Below are 14,802 nucleotides of genomic sequence, written 5' to 3'. Positions count from 1 at the left end.
TTGGTTTTATCAAAGAAAGATCCTGGTGAGATTAAGCAGCAGAATCGGTACAGGAGGAAAGAAAGATACAAAGTTGCTCAAAATTAATTCAAAGCAACATCTATTTTTGACAGAATACTTTGAATACTTTGCCAAATGTCTCTCCTATTGAAAATACAGGTTTCTGTGAGGAAATTATGATTTGGCCCATTATTCTCCAGGTTCTCTGAGTAATGTGCCTCTGTTCAAATATGAATGATTTCACAGGCAAACCTTAGATTTGGCACATGTCTATGCCTTACATTGGCCTCTGTGCAACGAGCCAGTACTATATCACACCGCTTTAAAGTGACAAGAACAAACTGTGTGCAAAAGCTTAAATACCACCTCCTTAGAGATGAGGTATTGTTGGTGAGACAATTGAAATGTTACAAGCTGTAGACACGGCAAAGGGACTCGGATCTGCATGCTTGTTGTTTTTCTGTCAACACCGAGACATGAAATGCTTCATTTGACTGAGTTTCTGTATTTGGTTTTTACAAGCTGTGAGGGAGAATCATACCTTAAGGGACAAGGAATTAGAGCTTCTTGCCCTTCAGATAGTTGGTTCAAATCCAGCTCAAGACAGCAAGTAAATGCAAAATGCTACCCTTTCGGCAGCTATTTTAAAGAAAAGAAGGTGAGCTACTTTCTAGTGTATCTTCTAAGGCAGACCTTTTTTCAAACCGTTTTGGAATATAATATCTACAATTCCCAGTCAGTAGGTCCTGACCATGCTGCCTGGGGAGGATGGGAGTTGCATTCCAATACGTCTGAAGCATGTTTTTCTAGGGAAGGGTATTGTAAAGGATATATACCTTGCGTACAACCTCGCTACATTCTGGGGCTCCTTATACGTTGATAGGAAGACAGTAATTAGAGATCAGATTATTAATTTATTTGTTCTCAGTTTTCTTTTATGGGCTGCTTAGCAGGATTAAGAAAGATACGACTACACCCAAGCTATGCAGTTTCTTTTTCATAATTTAAATAAATGATTAAAAGTTCATATTGTTTTTTAAAATATATTTTAATTGAAGTTTTACCTTATAAGATAGAGTAAATTAACATCAAAAGAGGGAGAACATTTGATTGTATAGAAAGTAGGAAAACTGCGAATAAAAAAGAATCAAAAAGGGAGAGAGAGAGAAAAAAAAACAAAGCTAAAATGTCTATATATACAGTAGAGTCTCACTTATTCAACATTCGCTTATCCAACGTTCTGGATTATCCAACACATTTTTGTAGTCAATGTTTTTAATATATCGTGATATTTTTGTGCTAAATTCATAAATACAGTAATTACTACATAGCATTACTGCATATTGAACTACTTTTTCTGTCAAATTTGTTGTATAACATGATGTTTTGGTGCTTAATTTGTAAAATCATAACCTAATTTGATGTTTAATAGGCTTTTCCTTAATCTCTCCTTATTATCCAACATATTCGCTTATCCAACGTTCTGCCAGCCCGTTTACGTTGGATAAGCGAGACTCTACTGTGTATATATATATATACTAGCTGTGCCCGGCCACGCGTTGCTGTGGCAAAGTGGTGGTGGTATTGGTTAAAAATTGTTGTGTAATTTTTATTTATTTGCATTTTTTATTAATTTTACTGTAAGTTATATTTTTATTTACTATATTTTATTATTTCCTTGTATTATTTTTAGTTATTTTCTGTTATTATAGTATTTTATTGTATCAATTTTTAGTGTTTTTTATTTTTTATAAGGTTGCTAGGAGACCAAGTTGGAGGAGCTTAGCCTTCTAACTGGCAGCAATTGGATAAAAGCAATTATTCCTCTCTCTCTAATTAGGACTTTATTTTTCTTTTCTTTTTGTTGTATCAACCTAGAGGCGTGGATGATGGGTTGTGTTGTCAAATTTCGAGGTTGGGGGGCCTGTAGTTTTGTTGTTTTGTGGGTCGCCGTGATGCTATCACACACACACACACACACACACACACACACACACACACATATATATATATATATATATATATATATCTGAACAAATGGCGATATAAAAATGCAAAAGTACTTGGCAAAGAAACACACCAAAAAGCAAAAGGAAAAAAGCATTAGCACTGGCATTAATTGTTTAGTTTAACTTTAACAATTTTTGGCAGTTCTTTGTTAGAACATTACCAATGTCCTAACAAAGAACTGCCAAAAACTGTTAAAGTTAAACTAAACAATCATTGTTCCAGTACAACAGTTGGAAAATATAATAATAATAATAATAATAATAATAATAATAATAATAATAATAATAATAATAATAATAATAATAATGATAATAGTCAGGATTTCCAAGCAGTATGTCATCATTTGGTTAACAGAGAGATATAGAAGAATAATATAACGTGCATTTATGATAAGTCTATATTTCATTAAGGCTAGTAATAAATCATGTTCTTACTCCTAGAATAGTATATTTTTGCTTTTTAGTGCATTAAAAATAGTTTTTAATGTATTTCCTTAGATGGTAGAATATAAATGCCTGCATTTCAGGCAGAATTATCCTATGGTCTGGTGTATCACTTTTTATTTTAGGAATGTTCTTTTATTATATAAAATAAAACATAATAAATTATAATATGCAAGCAGTGAGTCAGAGCATTTCTACAAATATATAGACTAGGATGTCTTAATGAAAATACGAATGTTGAATCCATCCTGTTCTAATTATACTATCTATTGTTCCAGAGGTCATCAATTAAACAGTCTAGCTCCCTGCTTCTCCATTAAAGCACTCCAGTAAGATATCCCAAAGATCTCCATGCTTATTCAGATATTCAACAATTTTTCCATAAATATGCTCAGTTAGTTTTCTATTTTGCACATTGTTGTTATAATAAAAAGGCGAGGGAATAACACAATCATAACTGAATTCCTCTAGGAGACCAAGCCAATGTGATGTAGGGATTCCAATCAGGATTGTCACTTGACAGGCCATGAAATCGAGAGCCATGTGCACTCAATTGACGGAAGAGCTGGATATAAACATTACCAGTCATGTTTCAAAGGAGTGTTATTCATTCCTTTTTGTTGGCCCTGTATATTCATGTATTCTCTATGTAGGGATTCAAACTGTTCAGCTTGAAAATGTTCTCTCTCTAATATGTATCTCCAAAAAGTGAAGCTTGATTTTACAATTTTATATAAGGAACAACATTTTATTAAGCCATTATATATAATGGGACTTGAGCAGCAGCAGATTTTGGTATCCAGGAACTAAGTTCCAACAGATTGTACTTTTATTCTCAGAAAATCTAGCCACAAGAGACAATGGCGGGGATTAGTGAAAGTTGCAGTTTGGAAACATTTTGTGTGGCACATGATGCTCATTTCAATGTTATACCATGTTTTGCTGTGGCTAACTTTTTAATGTGCAACTTTGTGCAGTATATGCTGACTGTCACATTGCAGAGAAAGATGGAGTGTGAAGAGATGACTGGATAATTATCCTTATAAATATGTATACTTTAGCTTTAGGTCAGTATTCTAGGAACTTAGATGAACCATTTGTATCATAGAATCATAGAATCATAGAATCATAGAATAGTAGAGTTGGAAGAGACCACATGGGCCATCTAGTCCAACCCCCTGCTAAGAAGCAGGAAATCGCATTCAAAGCACCCCCGACAGATGGCCATCCAGCCTCTGCTTAAAAGCCTCCAAGGAAGGAGCCTCCACCACAGCCCCGGGGAGAGAGTTCCACTGTCGAACAGCTCTCACAGTGAGGAAGTTCTTCCTGATGTTCAGGTGGAATCTCCTTTCCTGTATTTTGAAGCCATTGTTCCGTGTCCTAGTCTGCAGGGCAGCAGAAAACAAGCTTGCTCCCTCTTCCCTATGACTTCCCTTCACATATTTGTACATGGCTATCATGTCTCCTCTCAGCCTTCTCTTCTGCAGGCTAAACATGCCCAGCTCTTTAAGCCGCTCCTCATAGGGCTTGTTCTCCAGACCCTTAATCATTTTAGTCGCCCTCCTCTGGACGCTTTCCAGCTTGTCAACATCTCCCTTCAACTGTGGTGCCCAAAATTGGACACAGTATTCCAGGTGTGGTCTGACCAAGGCAGAATAAAGGCAGAATCTCCACTCACTAGATAATCACTTTCTCTACACTCTCATTCTTCCCATATTAAGATTCCTCTTTAGCTGTTAATCTTCTTTGTTACTCTCTAACAAATGACTCAATTTCTGGTTCCATTGCACTTTGTATGAGAGCTAAGCTGGGTCTTTGGGAAAGTGATTGTTGCATTTTCCAAAGAACAAATTCATAATGCATTATTATTTATTATTAATTTTTAATTTATTAAAATATTTATATCCCACACTCTAAAGACTTCAAGGTGACATGAAGTAAAAGAAAAAACAATGGATTGAAAACAATGCAAACAGTGAAAGAAGATTTTGGAAGGCTAAAAATGTAGAACGCAATTTAAGAAGTTAAAGAAAATGGATTAAAACCAATTAAAAAACATAAAGATGATTTAAAACCAGGTACATGTGTAAGTCTTAGCTAAACCTGTTAGGCACCAAAAGCTTTTATTAACAACCATGTTTTCAATAAATCACCAATATATGATTCATTTCAACTATCCTGTGCCCTATCCTGTATTTCAACTATCCTGTATCCTATAAGAACAGGTGGGATGATATTATTATTATTATTATTATTATTATTATTATTATTATTATTATTATTATTATTATTACAAAGACTTTGGCACAAACCAATCAAGGTGGTCCCAGTGGTGATTGGCACACTGGGTGCAGTGCCTAAAGACCTTGGCCTGCACTTAAACACAATCGGCACTGACAAAATTACCAGCTGCCAGCTACAGAAGGCCACCTTGCTGGGATCTGCACACATTATTCACCAATACATGACAAAGTCCTAGACACTTGGGAAGTGTCCGACGTGTGATCCAATACAGCAGCCAGCAGAGTGTCTGCTGTGGACTCATCTTGTTGTGTTTCAAATAACAACAACAACAACAACAACAATATAGCAATATAGGCATCAATATGTCCTCTTAGGAGAGGTCATTCCAGCATTGCCAGTAGCCAGGATAAATAAATACTAGTTTATGCTTTCAGAGGAATCTTGCGGACTCTCCTAGTGAGAATGGTAGCAGCTATAGGCCTGCCTGATTTTGAATACTGAATCAACACTAATTATACATTAAATATCTCCACATAAGAAAGAAAAGATACAGCCTAGCTTATTCTTCTGAGTGCAAGGAGGCTTTTTTTTCCTTTCTCCTTTCTCTGGTGGATATTTGAACCAACAGTCCATACTACCATACTGAAGTACAGTAGAGTCTCACTTATCCAACACTCGCTTATCCAATGTTCTGGATTATCCAATGCATTTTTGTAGTAAATGTTTTCAATACATTGTGATATTTTGGTGCTAAATTCGTAAATACAGTAATTACTACATAGCATTACTGTGTATTGAACTACTTTTTCTGTCAAATTTGTTGTATAACATGTTGTTTCGTTGCTTAATTTGTAAAATAATAAGGTAATTTGATGTTTAATAGGCTTTCCCTTAATCTCTCCTTATTATCCAACATATTCGCTTATCCAACGTTCTGCCGGCCCGTTTACATTGGATAAGCAAGACTCTACTGTAATATAGCCCAGGGCATGCATAGCTACTTCAGGTAGCTAAATATATGGTTGGCCCTGAACTTTATAACTGGCTTCAAGTGACATATATTTTATCCTCATTTTGCCAAGGTCAATAGGCTTCCCAGAGATGCATCAGTTTGCTGCATGTACTGACTAATACGACTTGGCAGAAGGAGTGTGTGAGAGTAGGCTGCTTTGCCCATTTTCCCCATCCTTTTATGTACAGGATACTCTGGGACAAGAAGAGTGTGCAATGGGGACTGTAGCAAAGAGCTGGAACTGTTAAAAATAACTTTTGTCTAATATTTGAGCTTCTTTCCTTAATGGAAGGAGTTCTTTGGTTCATTGATTACAATTACAGATTGAAGCTATTCTGTCTCCTCTAAGGGTCAAGTTACATAGAATGGTTGTGTGCCTCTGCATACAGGTAGCGAGTGCGGAGATTGCCTGTTACATATACAACAACTTCCTTAGATTTGAAACATATGATGAGATCTCAAAAACTCTACCTATGGTGAGTTTTTTTTTAATAAAAACAAACAAACCCTTTAATCACAAAGTTGCATCTATCAGTCATACATGCCAAACAACAACCATTGTGCCTGCACATGATGGACACTCACAACAATTATGCTGGAGATGGACTGGAAATAATGGGTATTTAGCACTGATATACTTTGGAAGCTACACAAAGAGTGAGGCTTGAGAAACTGGAAAATCCATAAAGTGAGTAAACAAAGTCCATGATGAGTCCTGGGTCCTAGGGGTTGCTGACAACTAGTCTCTCAGATCCACTGGAAGAATCTGTGTTATTTCCCAAGACAGCCACATAGTCCAAAGTCACATAAGCACTACATAATGTAAGTTATGATATTTGATAACCTTGGGTCTAATGGATCTTGCGCTGGTCCACTGTACAGCTAGGGCTCAGAATGGTAACATATTGGAGCTCGATTATGCAAAATTTTGCAACAGTGAAGAAATTAGAAAATAAAGGAAGTGACACTCAGTGGACCCAGTAGAGAGAAAGAGATGGGTCTCTATTGTTAGTTAAAGAAGTGTATGATTTCATATATATCTGTATGTGTCGGTGTTATTTGGGGTGACAGGGTTAAGGGAATTTTATCTTTTTATTTTTATTTATCTTGAGGCTGAGAGTGTGGGGTTTGGGAGGTGAGGAAAAGGTCAATTTTGCAGCTCAGAATCACAAAGGAAAGTTGATCAGATTAAGGTGTTCAGGCTTCCTGGATGTTCAACCTCTCAACAGTTTCCTAAGCACCTATATTATATCAATTTTCTTTGGGCCCTCAGGAATATGTCTATGGTCACACCACAGTTTTTGAATATATATGTGAGTCTTCTAATCCATCTGTTTATTAATAAAGCACAAACCTGAATCAAGACATAGAAGAAGCTCTGGAAATGTTTTGTCAATGCAAACCTCTATAAAAGATGTGGGGACATTGTCTTCTTTGAATGGCCATTGTCTTCGGTCTGAGTGGTTTCCTTCCAAACCAGTTTTAGCCTTGACAAATGATTAGATTAATCCTGCTAGGAATGTCTGGGGCTGGGCTGGGGCTGAGTTTGTCTGAGACCCAGCCAAGCTCTAAAAATATATTATAAATGTATAGTTATTATTAGAGGAGGGATCAATTTTTCAATAACACCTCAATAGTATAATCACTATTGATTTGCACCTCCTTCCTTTCTTCCTGATTTTAAGTTTAACATTGTGAGTGTGTTACTCTGGGTAAATTTTGTCCATGAACCTAAAGTATCCACAGGTGTCAGCTCACCACAGCCGCTCCTGAATGAACACACAAGACTCTCTGTGATATCACCAGAAACTTTTACTGTAGGAAACATGAACATCAGAAAAGCCAAGAATGGGAGGCTCCGGCCAACCCTCCTTTATATACCCTCCCCCTCATTTGAACAGTCTCTTCCCGCTCAGTAAAACCCCGCGCAAATTCCCCGCCAAGTCCATCAGCCGTTTCTCCTCCGAGTCCTGGGACGCAGGTGTCTTATCAATGTCAGTGACCCTGAAACTCAGAGCCACATCCAGGCTCTAGTAGCAGGGTTCTGACATGGCGTCCTCCTCCCCTTCGTCCTGGAAGGAAAAGATTAAACACAACTATTGTTCTCCGCTGTCCAGAGTTCCTTTATACTTTTTTAACAGGCTGCAATGGAATACCGGGTGTACCTTTCCTAGGTCCTTTGGTAGCCTCAGCTCATAGGTCACTTCGTTTATTCTTTTTGCTACCCTGAATGGCCCTATATAGCGTGGAGCCAATTTCTTGGATGGGAACCCCAATTTCAGGTTTTTTGTGCTCAGCCAAACCAGATCTCCTTCGCCCAATTTGTCCCCCTCTCGGCGCCTACGATCCGCAAAGAGCTTGTACTTCTTTTGTGTTTCCCGCAATGCCTCTACCACGGTTTGCCACCCTTGCTTGATTTTGGCCGGCCATTCCTCGTCGGTCTGGCCCTCCCCTTCCTTCCACTCGGGTAGCCTGGGGAAAGGTGCCACCTCCTGTCCGTATACTATTTCGAATGGGGCACGACCTGTGGCCGAATGTACAGCCCCGTTAAAAGCCATCTCAGCAAACGGAAGAAGGTCCGCCCAATCATCCTGTCTATAATTGGTGTACATCCTTAAGAATTGGCACAGTGTCTGTTGGGTACGTTCGACCCCCCCGTTGGTCGCGGGATGAAAGGCAGAGCTCAGGTTCCTTTCTGCTCCTAACAGCTGTAAGAATTTTCCCCAAAATTTTGCAGTAAATTGGACTCCCCGGTCACTAATTATCTTGTCGGGACACCCATGTAGGCGATATACATGCTTCACATACAAATCAGCAAGTTTTTCAGCTGAAGGAAGTTTTGGCAGAGCCACAAAGTGTGCCTGTTTTGAGAATAGGTCCAATATTGTCCAAATGTATCTGTGGCCTCTGCTGGGGGGTAGTTCGCCTACAAAATCCATGGCTACGCATTCCCATGGCCTCATGGGCTCCACCACCTTCTGCAATAGCCCCTGGGGCTTCCCCGGTGGTGTTTTTCCCTCTGCACATAATTCACACTGCGTGACGTATCCCCTGGCGTCTTTCCTCATTCCGGGCCACCAGCATTGTTTGGCCAACAGTTTAATAGTCCTGGTGGGGCCTAGATGACCCGCACCCTTGTTATCATGGTACTTCCTTAACATTTCTCGTCTTAAACATTCAGGAATATACAATTTCTTATTTACAAACACCAAATCCCCACACAATTCTCCCTTTTCTTTGTTTGTTTGTAACCATTTGTCCATTCCATACGCTCGCTTCAACTCTTCCTCCCATATTTCTCCTCCCCCCGTGGAAATGGCAGTACGTTTGTTTTCTTTGGCCGCTTGTGCTCGAGTAAGTACTGCCAGGCCCCATTGCTTATCAAGAAAAATACTCCCTTCAGATTCCTGAATTCCTCCCCCGTGCTGAGGCATTCGAGAGAGAGCGTCAGCGAGTATATTATGTTTCCCCTGGAAGAATCTGAGTCTGAAATCAAAACGGCTGAAATATTGGGCCCATCTAATTTGCTTCGCTGATAGTTTACGAGGGGATCTTAGATACTGTAAATTTCTATGGTCAGTCCACACCTCAAACGGTGTTCCACTTCCTTCCAGGAAGTGTCTCCAGCACTCTAGTGCTTTTAGAATCGCTAAGGCTTCTCTCTCCCAAATCGGCCAGTTTTTTTCTGTATCGCTAAACTTTTTTGACAGATAGCCACATGGCTTCAGGTTCCCCCCCTCGTCTTTCTGCAGCAGAACTGCCCCATATGCCCGGTCTGACGCATCGCAATGTAATACAAAGGCTTTAGACATATCAGGGTGCTGTAGGACAGGCTCCTCAGTAAAACGCTTTTTAAGGGCTTCGAAAGCTTCCTGGCATTCTATTGTCCAGGTCAGTTTGGCCCCTGGGGCCTTCACTTTGGCTGTTTCTCCCCTGCCTTTAGTCTTTAACAAATCCGTTAATGGCAAAGTGAGGCGCGCAAAGTCCTTGATAAATGTTCTATAGAAGTTTGCGAACCCTAGGAAGGATTGCAGCTGCTTCCGTGTTTTGGGGGCTTCCCACCCCCTCACGTCTTCTACCTTCGCAGGGTCCATCGCCACTCCCTGGGAGGAAATCCTATACCCCAGAAAGTCTATCTGGTCTTTATTGAACTCGCACTTGGCAAGCTTCGCATACAGTTTTGCTTCTCTCAACTTTTGCAGGACTTCCCTGACTAGTTCTATGTGTTGCTCCTTAGTCCGAGATACTAACAATATGTCATCTAAGAAAACAAAGACTCCCTTGTACAACAGTGGATGCAACACTTCGTTGATTAATTGCATGAACGCGGCGCCTCCGCCGCACAAACCGAAAGGGAGCACACGATAATTGAATAATCCGAATGCACAGGAGAAGGCCGTCTTCCACCTGTCCTCTGGCTTAATCTGCAATTTATGGTACGCTTCAATTAAGTCCAATTTAGTGAATATCTGTCCCTCCGATAACTGGGCGATCAAGTCCTTCACTAAAGGTAGGGGGTATTTATTTCCAGAACTGATTGCATTCAGGCCCCTGTAGTCAATGCAGAGCCTCAGCGTTTGGTCCTTTTTGCGCCTGAATAACACAGGCGCCCCTAGAGGGGAATTTGAAGGCTCTATGAAACCCCTCGCTAGGTTTTTATCAATGTATTTTCTCAGTTCCTCCTTTTCCCTAGCCGACATTGGGTATATTTTTGCCTTAGGAAGCTCTGCTCCTGGGACTAGCTCTATCTTCACTTCAACTCTCCGCTTCGGTGGGAAACTGTCTGCTTCCTTCTCATCAAATACGTCCACAAAATCCCGATACTCTGGGGGTAATTTATCTGCCAGTTCTGCTATCCTGATAGAGTCTTCCTCCCCCCTTTTCCCCGGCTCCCTTTCCACTTCCTGGCTCCCTCCTTCCAACTTCATCCTGAAAATCATGCTCTTATCCTCCCAGTTGATTTGCGGGTTGGCCTGCCCCAGCCATGGCATGCCTAGTATAACATTATAGCTGGCTATTTGTGATATCACAAATGACACCTTTCCTTCCCAACTCCCTATCTTACACTTTACATCTTCGGCACTGTACTTAGCTAATGATCCCGATGCTGTGGATCCGTCCAACTGCGAAAAAGCTATTGGGGATTCTAGGTTCGTTCTTTCGCATCCCAATCCCTCGGCTAATTCAGGGGAGATGATGTTCCTGGAACATCCACAATCCACAAATGCTTTGCAGGTTGCTTGTTTGCTGCCACTTTCCAGCTGAATGGGGACCACTATCATGGCTTTGTCCTGACTTACCAACCCCCCCGAGTGGTGCCTCATCGGTGGTTCTTCCTCGGCGCGTTTCCCTGCCACGGCTCTTGGTTTGGGCGGGCCTCCGCCTTCCCCTTTTCTCTGCCAGCACTCGGCAGCCCTGTGGCCCAAACGGCCGCACACGAAGCAGCCCCTCCTGCTGGTGCTCACGTTCCCTGTCGGCTCCGTTCTCCTCCCGGCTGGGGTTGATCCCTCCTTCCGGCTCCCCTCTTTCATCTGCGGCCGCTGCTGTAGCCCTCCTCGGTGCCTCCTCGCCTGGGCCAGCGATGTCTCGATGCGCCCCGCCAGCTGAATCCATCCGCGCAGTGTGTCGGGCTCATCACGATGCACCGCCCAGGAGAGGATCTCCCGCCTGAGCCCCTCTTTGAAGAGTTCTATCTTTGTCACTGCAGACCATTCCGGCACCTTTTCAGCGAGGCATTGGAACTCCTCCGCATACTCAGATACCGACCTCTGCCCCTGGGAGACGGTCTTCAACTCCTCCCTCGCCCGGATCTGCTCCAGTGGATCTCGGAAACGGGTCTCCAGGGCCCCCATAAAGCGTCGGAGTGATCCCAGACATGGGTCGCGCCGCGCGTGCAGTTGAACGTACCAGCTGGCCGCTCCCCTCTTCAACACTGCACCAATGGCCCGTACCCGGCTGGATTCCGTTCTAAAAGTGTGGGCATTGTCCTCCATATAGCCCCTCACCGTGGTCAGGAAAAAATCCAGTTCAGAGGACTCTCCCCCAAACTCGATCCTTAGTTCCTCTCGTCTCGGTAGGGGTCCCTGTGGTGGCAATCCCCAATCCTCCGCCCGTCGCAAGCCCCCTTGCGGGCCAGTGGGCCCCGCTGCTGCTTCCCTTTGTCCTGTGCCACGCCCGGCATTCGCCAGGGGCACCAGGGTCTCAGTTGGGAGCGTAGCCGGGATTCTCGGAGGCTTTTCCCCTTCGTCGTCACTCTCCTCCACCCGCGTCAGGCTCGTTTGGATCTTGGGCCGGGCGCCGGGCTCCTTTCGCATTTCCCTTCCCTTCGGTGCTGGGAGGTCTGCAAAGCCCTGGCTGCTTCCCATGCTCACGTCCCACATTGAGCTAGCCCGGAGTTCCCTTCCTCGCTCCGGCTCCGCCAAAACCGCCAGGCGCTCCATCGCCCTCGACATCACTGCCAGGGTGGTCTCCATCGCCGACATCCTCTCCTCCAGAAACACCATCTTTTGCGGGCCTGGGGAAGGTGAACCTTCCTCTCCTCCGGTGCTATCTCCCCGCACCACTCCGCGCCTCTGGGTTACCCCATTTGGCTGGGCATAAGCGGTGGATGACGCCAGGGCCGCCAGCTGGTGGAACTCAGCGTCCGTCTCGGGAGTGGCCCTTTCCGACCTTCCTCCTCCGGCGCCCAAGAGCTCTTCATCCTCCACTTGCATGTTACACCTCACCGCTACAGCGGGATGGTGTCCGTATTCTTGGCTTAGTGTCAGCTCACCACAGCCGCTCCTGAATGAACACACAAGACTCTCTGTGATATCACCAGAAACTTTTACTGTAGGAAACATGAACATCAGAAAAGCCAAGAATGGGAGGCTCCGGCCAACCCTCCTTTATATACCCTCCCCCTCATTTGAACAGTCTCTTCCCGCTCAGTAAAACCCCGCGCAAATTCCCCGCCAAGTCCATCAGCCGTTTCTCCTCCGAGTCCTGGGACGCAGGTGTCTTATCAATGTCAGTGACCCTGAAACTCAGAGCCACATCCAGGCTCTAGTAGCAGGGTTCTGACACACAGGTGTGGTAGCCTGACAGTAAGATTCAGACTGGATTATCATGCCAACTGCCCCCTTAGGACAGATCAGATTTCCTTCTTCCTTCCTTTTTATTTTATTTTTACATGTAAAAACCGCCTGGAGCACATTCTTGCAAGACAGAAAAGAATGACTTTGCCTTGACCTCTCCTGTAGCAGCCCTTGCAATAAATAGATCACAAATGTCTTGAGCAAGGCTTGTGTTCAGAGAGATGCATTGTTCACAGTGCAGGCAATATATTCAGCCATTCATTCATATGCTCCCCTTGTGCATTCTCTCCCTTCTTTCAGTAGCAGTAATAATAACGGAAATGGTAGCATCTACATTACTATGCATACTCATCCAATGTGTGTGTGACTGTTGGTTTATTCTTTTAATTCTGAAGCTTGCATGTGCATGCATCTCATTAGAATGGAAGCTGTACATGCTGGTAGGATTAACTGCAGCATTGTACCACAACAGAGGCCCAGCTAAGAGATTGCTTAAGAATTATATCTCTCTGAGTTTTGACACAAACCAACTTGGTCTGTACTTCTCAGACTAATATGCAGGTCAGAACTTAATTATCCACTGGCTTTGATTCTTGCTGGCCCAATTTTTTCATATAAAATCACAGATAACAATACTTTTTGAAATAGTATGCTAAACAATGTATTTTCAAATGCATATTGGAACAGCTACTTTTAAGAGTTTTATTTATTCATTACTAGCTTGGGGACTCAGCGGTGCCTGTGTTATTTGAAAAAGACATTATTTGTTTTTTGATGTTAGGTAATATTAGTTCAGTAAATTTGTAACACTTTGCTTTGCTTTTGTATTTTATGAATGCTCCCATTAGAAAATGCATAAGAATGTGGGGTAACTACAATTCCCAAAAACGTGGATCAGTCTTCCCCAAACTCTGCCAGTATTCATAGTTGGCCATCTTGGGTCTGTGTACCAAGTTCGGTCCAGATTCGTCATCAGCCAGGTTTCTCTGAATATGAGTGAACTATAACTTCCTGATGCCAATGTCAATCACCCCCAAACCCTGGCAGTATGCAAAGTTGGCTGTGTTGCATCTAGGCAGTGGGCAGGGTCATGCAAATTCAACACCAATGGATTTGAAGGTTGGGTTGCTGACCTGAAAGCTGCCAGGTTCGAATCCCACCCGGGGAGAGTGCGGATGAGCTCCCTCTATCAGCTCCAGCTCCATGCGGGGACATGAGAGAAGCCTCTCACAAGGATGGTAAAACATCAAAACATCTGGGCATCCCCTGGGCAACGTCCTTGCAGACGGCCAATTCTCTCACTCCAGAAGCAACTCCGGTTGCTCCTGACACGTTAAAAAAAAAAAAAACCACCAATGGAAAGAGAAAGGAATCCTGGGAGGTATATTTGGTGGAGGAAAAAACAGAAAATCCAGGAAGAAATTGTCCCTGAATGAAAGCCTTCACTTCAGTATGGTGTTTGTGGAGGAGATTGGCAGGGCTCTTGGCAGAGGCAGCCCTAGGTAATTTGGGGGGGTAGGTGAACCAAATCTTGGCGCCCGCCCCCCGAATTTGGCACCCCCCCCACACAAACCAATACCTGAGGCTGAGAGCTGGAGAACGGCCAAATGAGGAAGGCCAGGCTCCAGGAAGGCCTAGCTGTTCTGGGGAGACCTCGCGAGGTCTCGCGAAGTCTCGTGAGGTCTCCCGAGTAGAGCCTGGCCTTCCTGGAGCCTGGCCTTCCTCATTCTTCTGTTTGGCGAGCGATGGTCCCCACCACTGCCACCGCCACCTCCGCTACTGCTGCCAGGAACTATCATTCACCAAACGGCAGTATGAAGGCAAGGCCAAATCCAGGAAGGCCTAGGTCTTCTCAGGAGACCTCGGGAAACCTCTTGAGGTCTCTCTAGAACAGCTAGGCCTTCCTGGAGCCTGGCCTTCCTCGTTCAGCTGTTTGGCGAGCGATGGTCCCCAGAGGCAGCAGCGGGGACCATCGCTCGCCAAATGGCAGAAGGAGGAAGACCAGGCTCTTCTCAGG

At 43.4% G+C, this 14,802-nt stretch overlaps 2 protein-coding genes across 7 annotated transcripts in view; one reads left to right on the top strand and one right to left on the bottom strand.

Moving 5' to 3' along the window:
- The window catches only part of grid1 (glutamate ionotropic receptor delta type subunit 1), a 1,053,635-nt gene that overhangs the window by 203,485 nt on the left and 835,348 nt on the right, over nucleotides 1-14,802 (top strand). The window lies entirely within an intron of this gene.
- Nucleotides 7,459-12,775, bottom strand: LOC134298023 (uncharacterized). The gene is made up of 2 exons (XM_062977391.1): nucleotides 11,010-12,775; nucleotides 7,459-7,781 (listed from the first exon to the last, which is right to left on the bottom strand). Exons 1-2 carry the CDS (start codon nucleotides 12,555-12,557, stop codon nucleotides 7,740-7,742), a joined length of 1,590 nt encoding a protein of 529 aa, XP_062833461.1. The 5' UTR covers nucleotides 12,558-12,775; the 3' UTR covers nucleotides 7,459-7,739.

The sequence above is a fragment of the Anolis carolinensis genome, chromosome 3 (assembly GCF_035594765.1).
Source record: "Anolis carolinensis isolate JA03-04 chromosome 3, rAnoCar3.1.pri, whole genome shotgun sequence".
In the NCBI taxonomy this organism is placed as follows: Eukaryota; Metazoa; Chordata; class Lepidosauria; order Squamata; family Dactyloidae; genus Anolis; species Anolis carolinensis.
The sequence above is the reverse complement of the archived record's forward strand: the minus strand, read 5'-3'. Positions and strand labels throughout refer to the sequence as shown.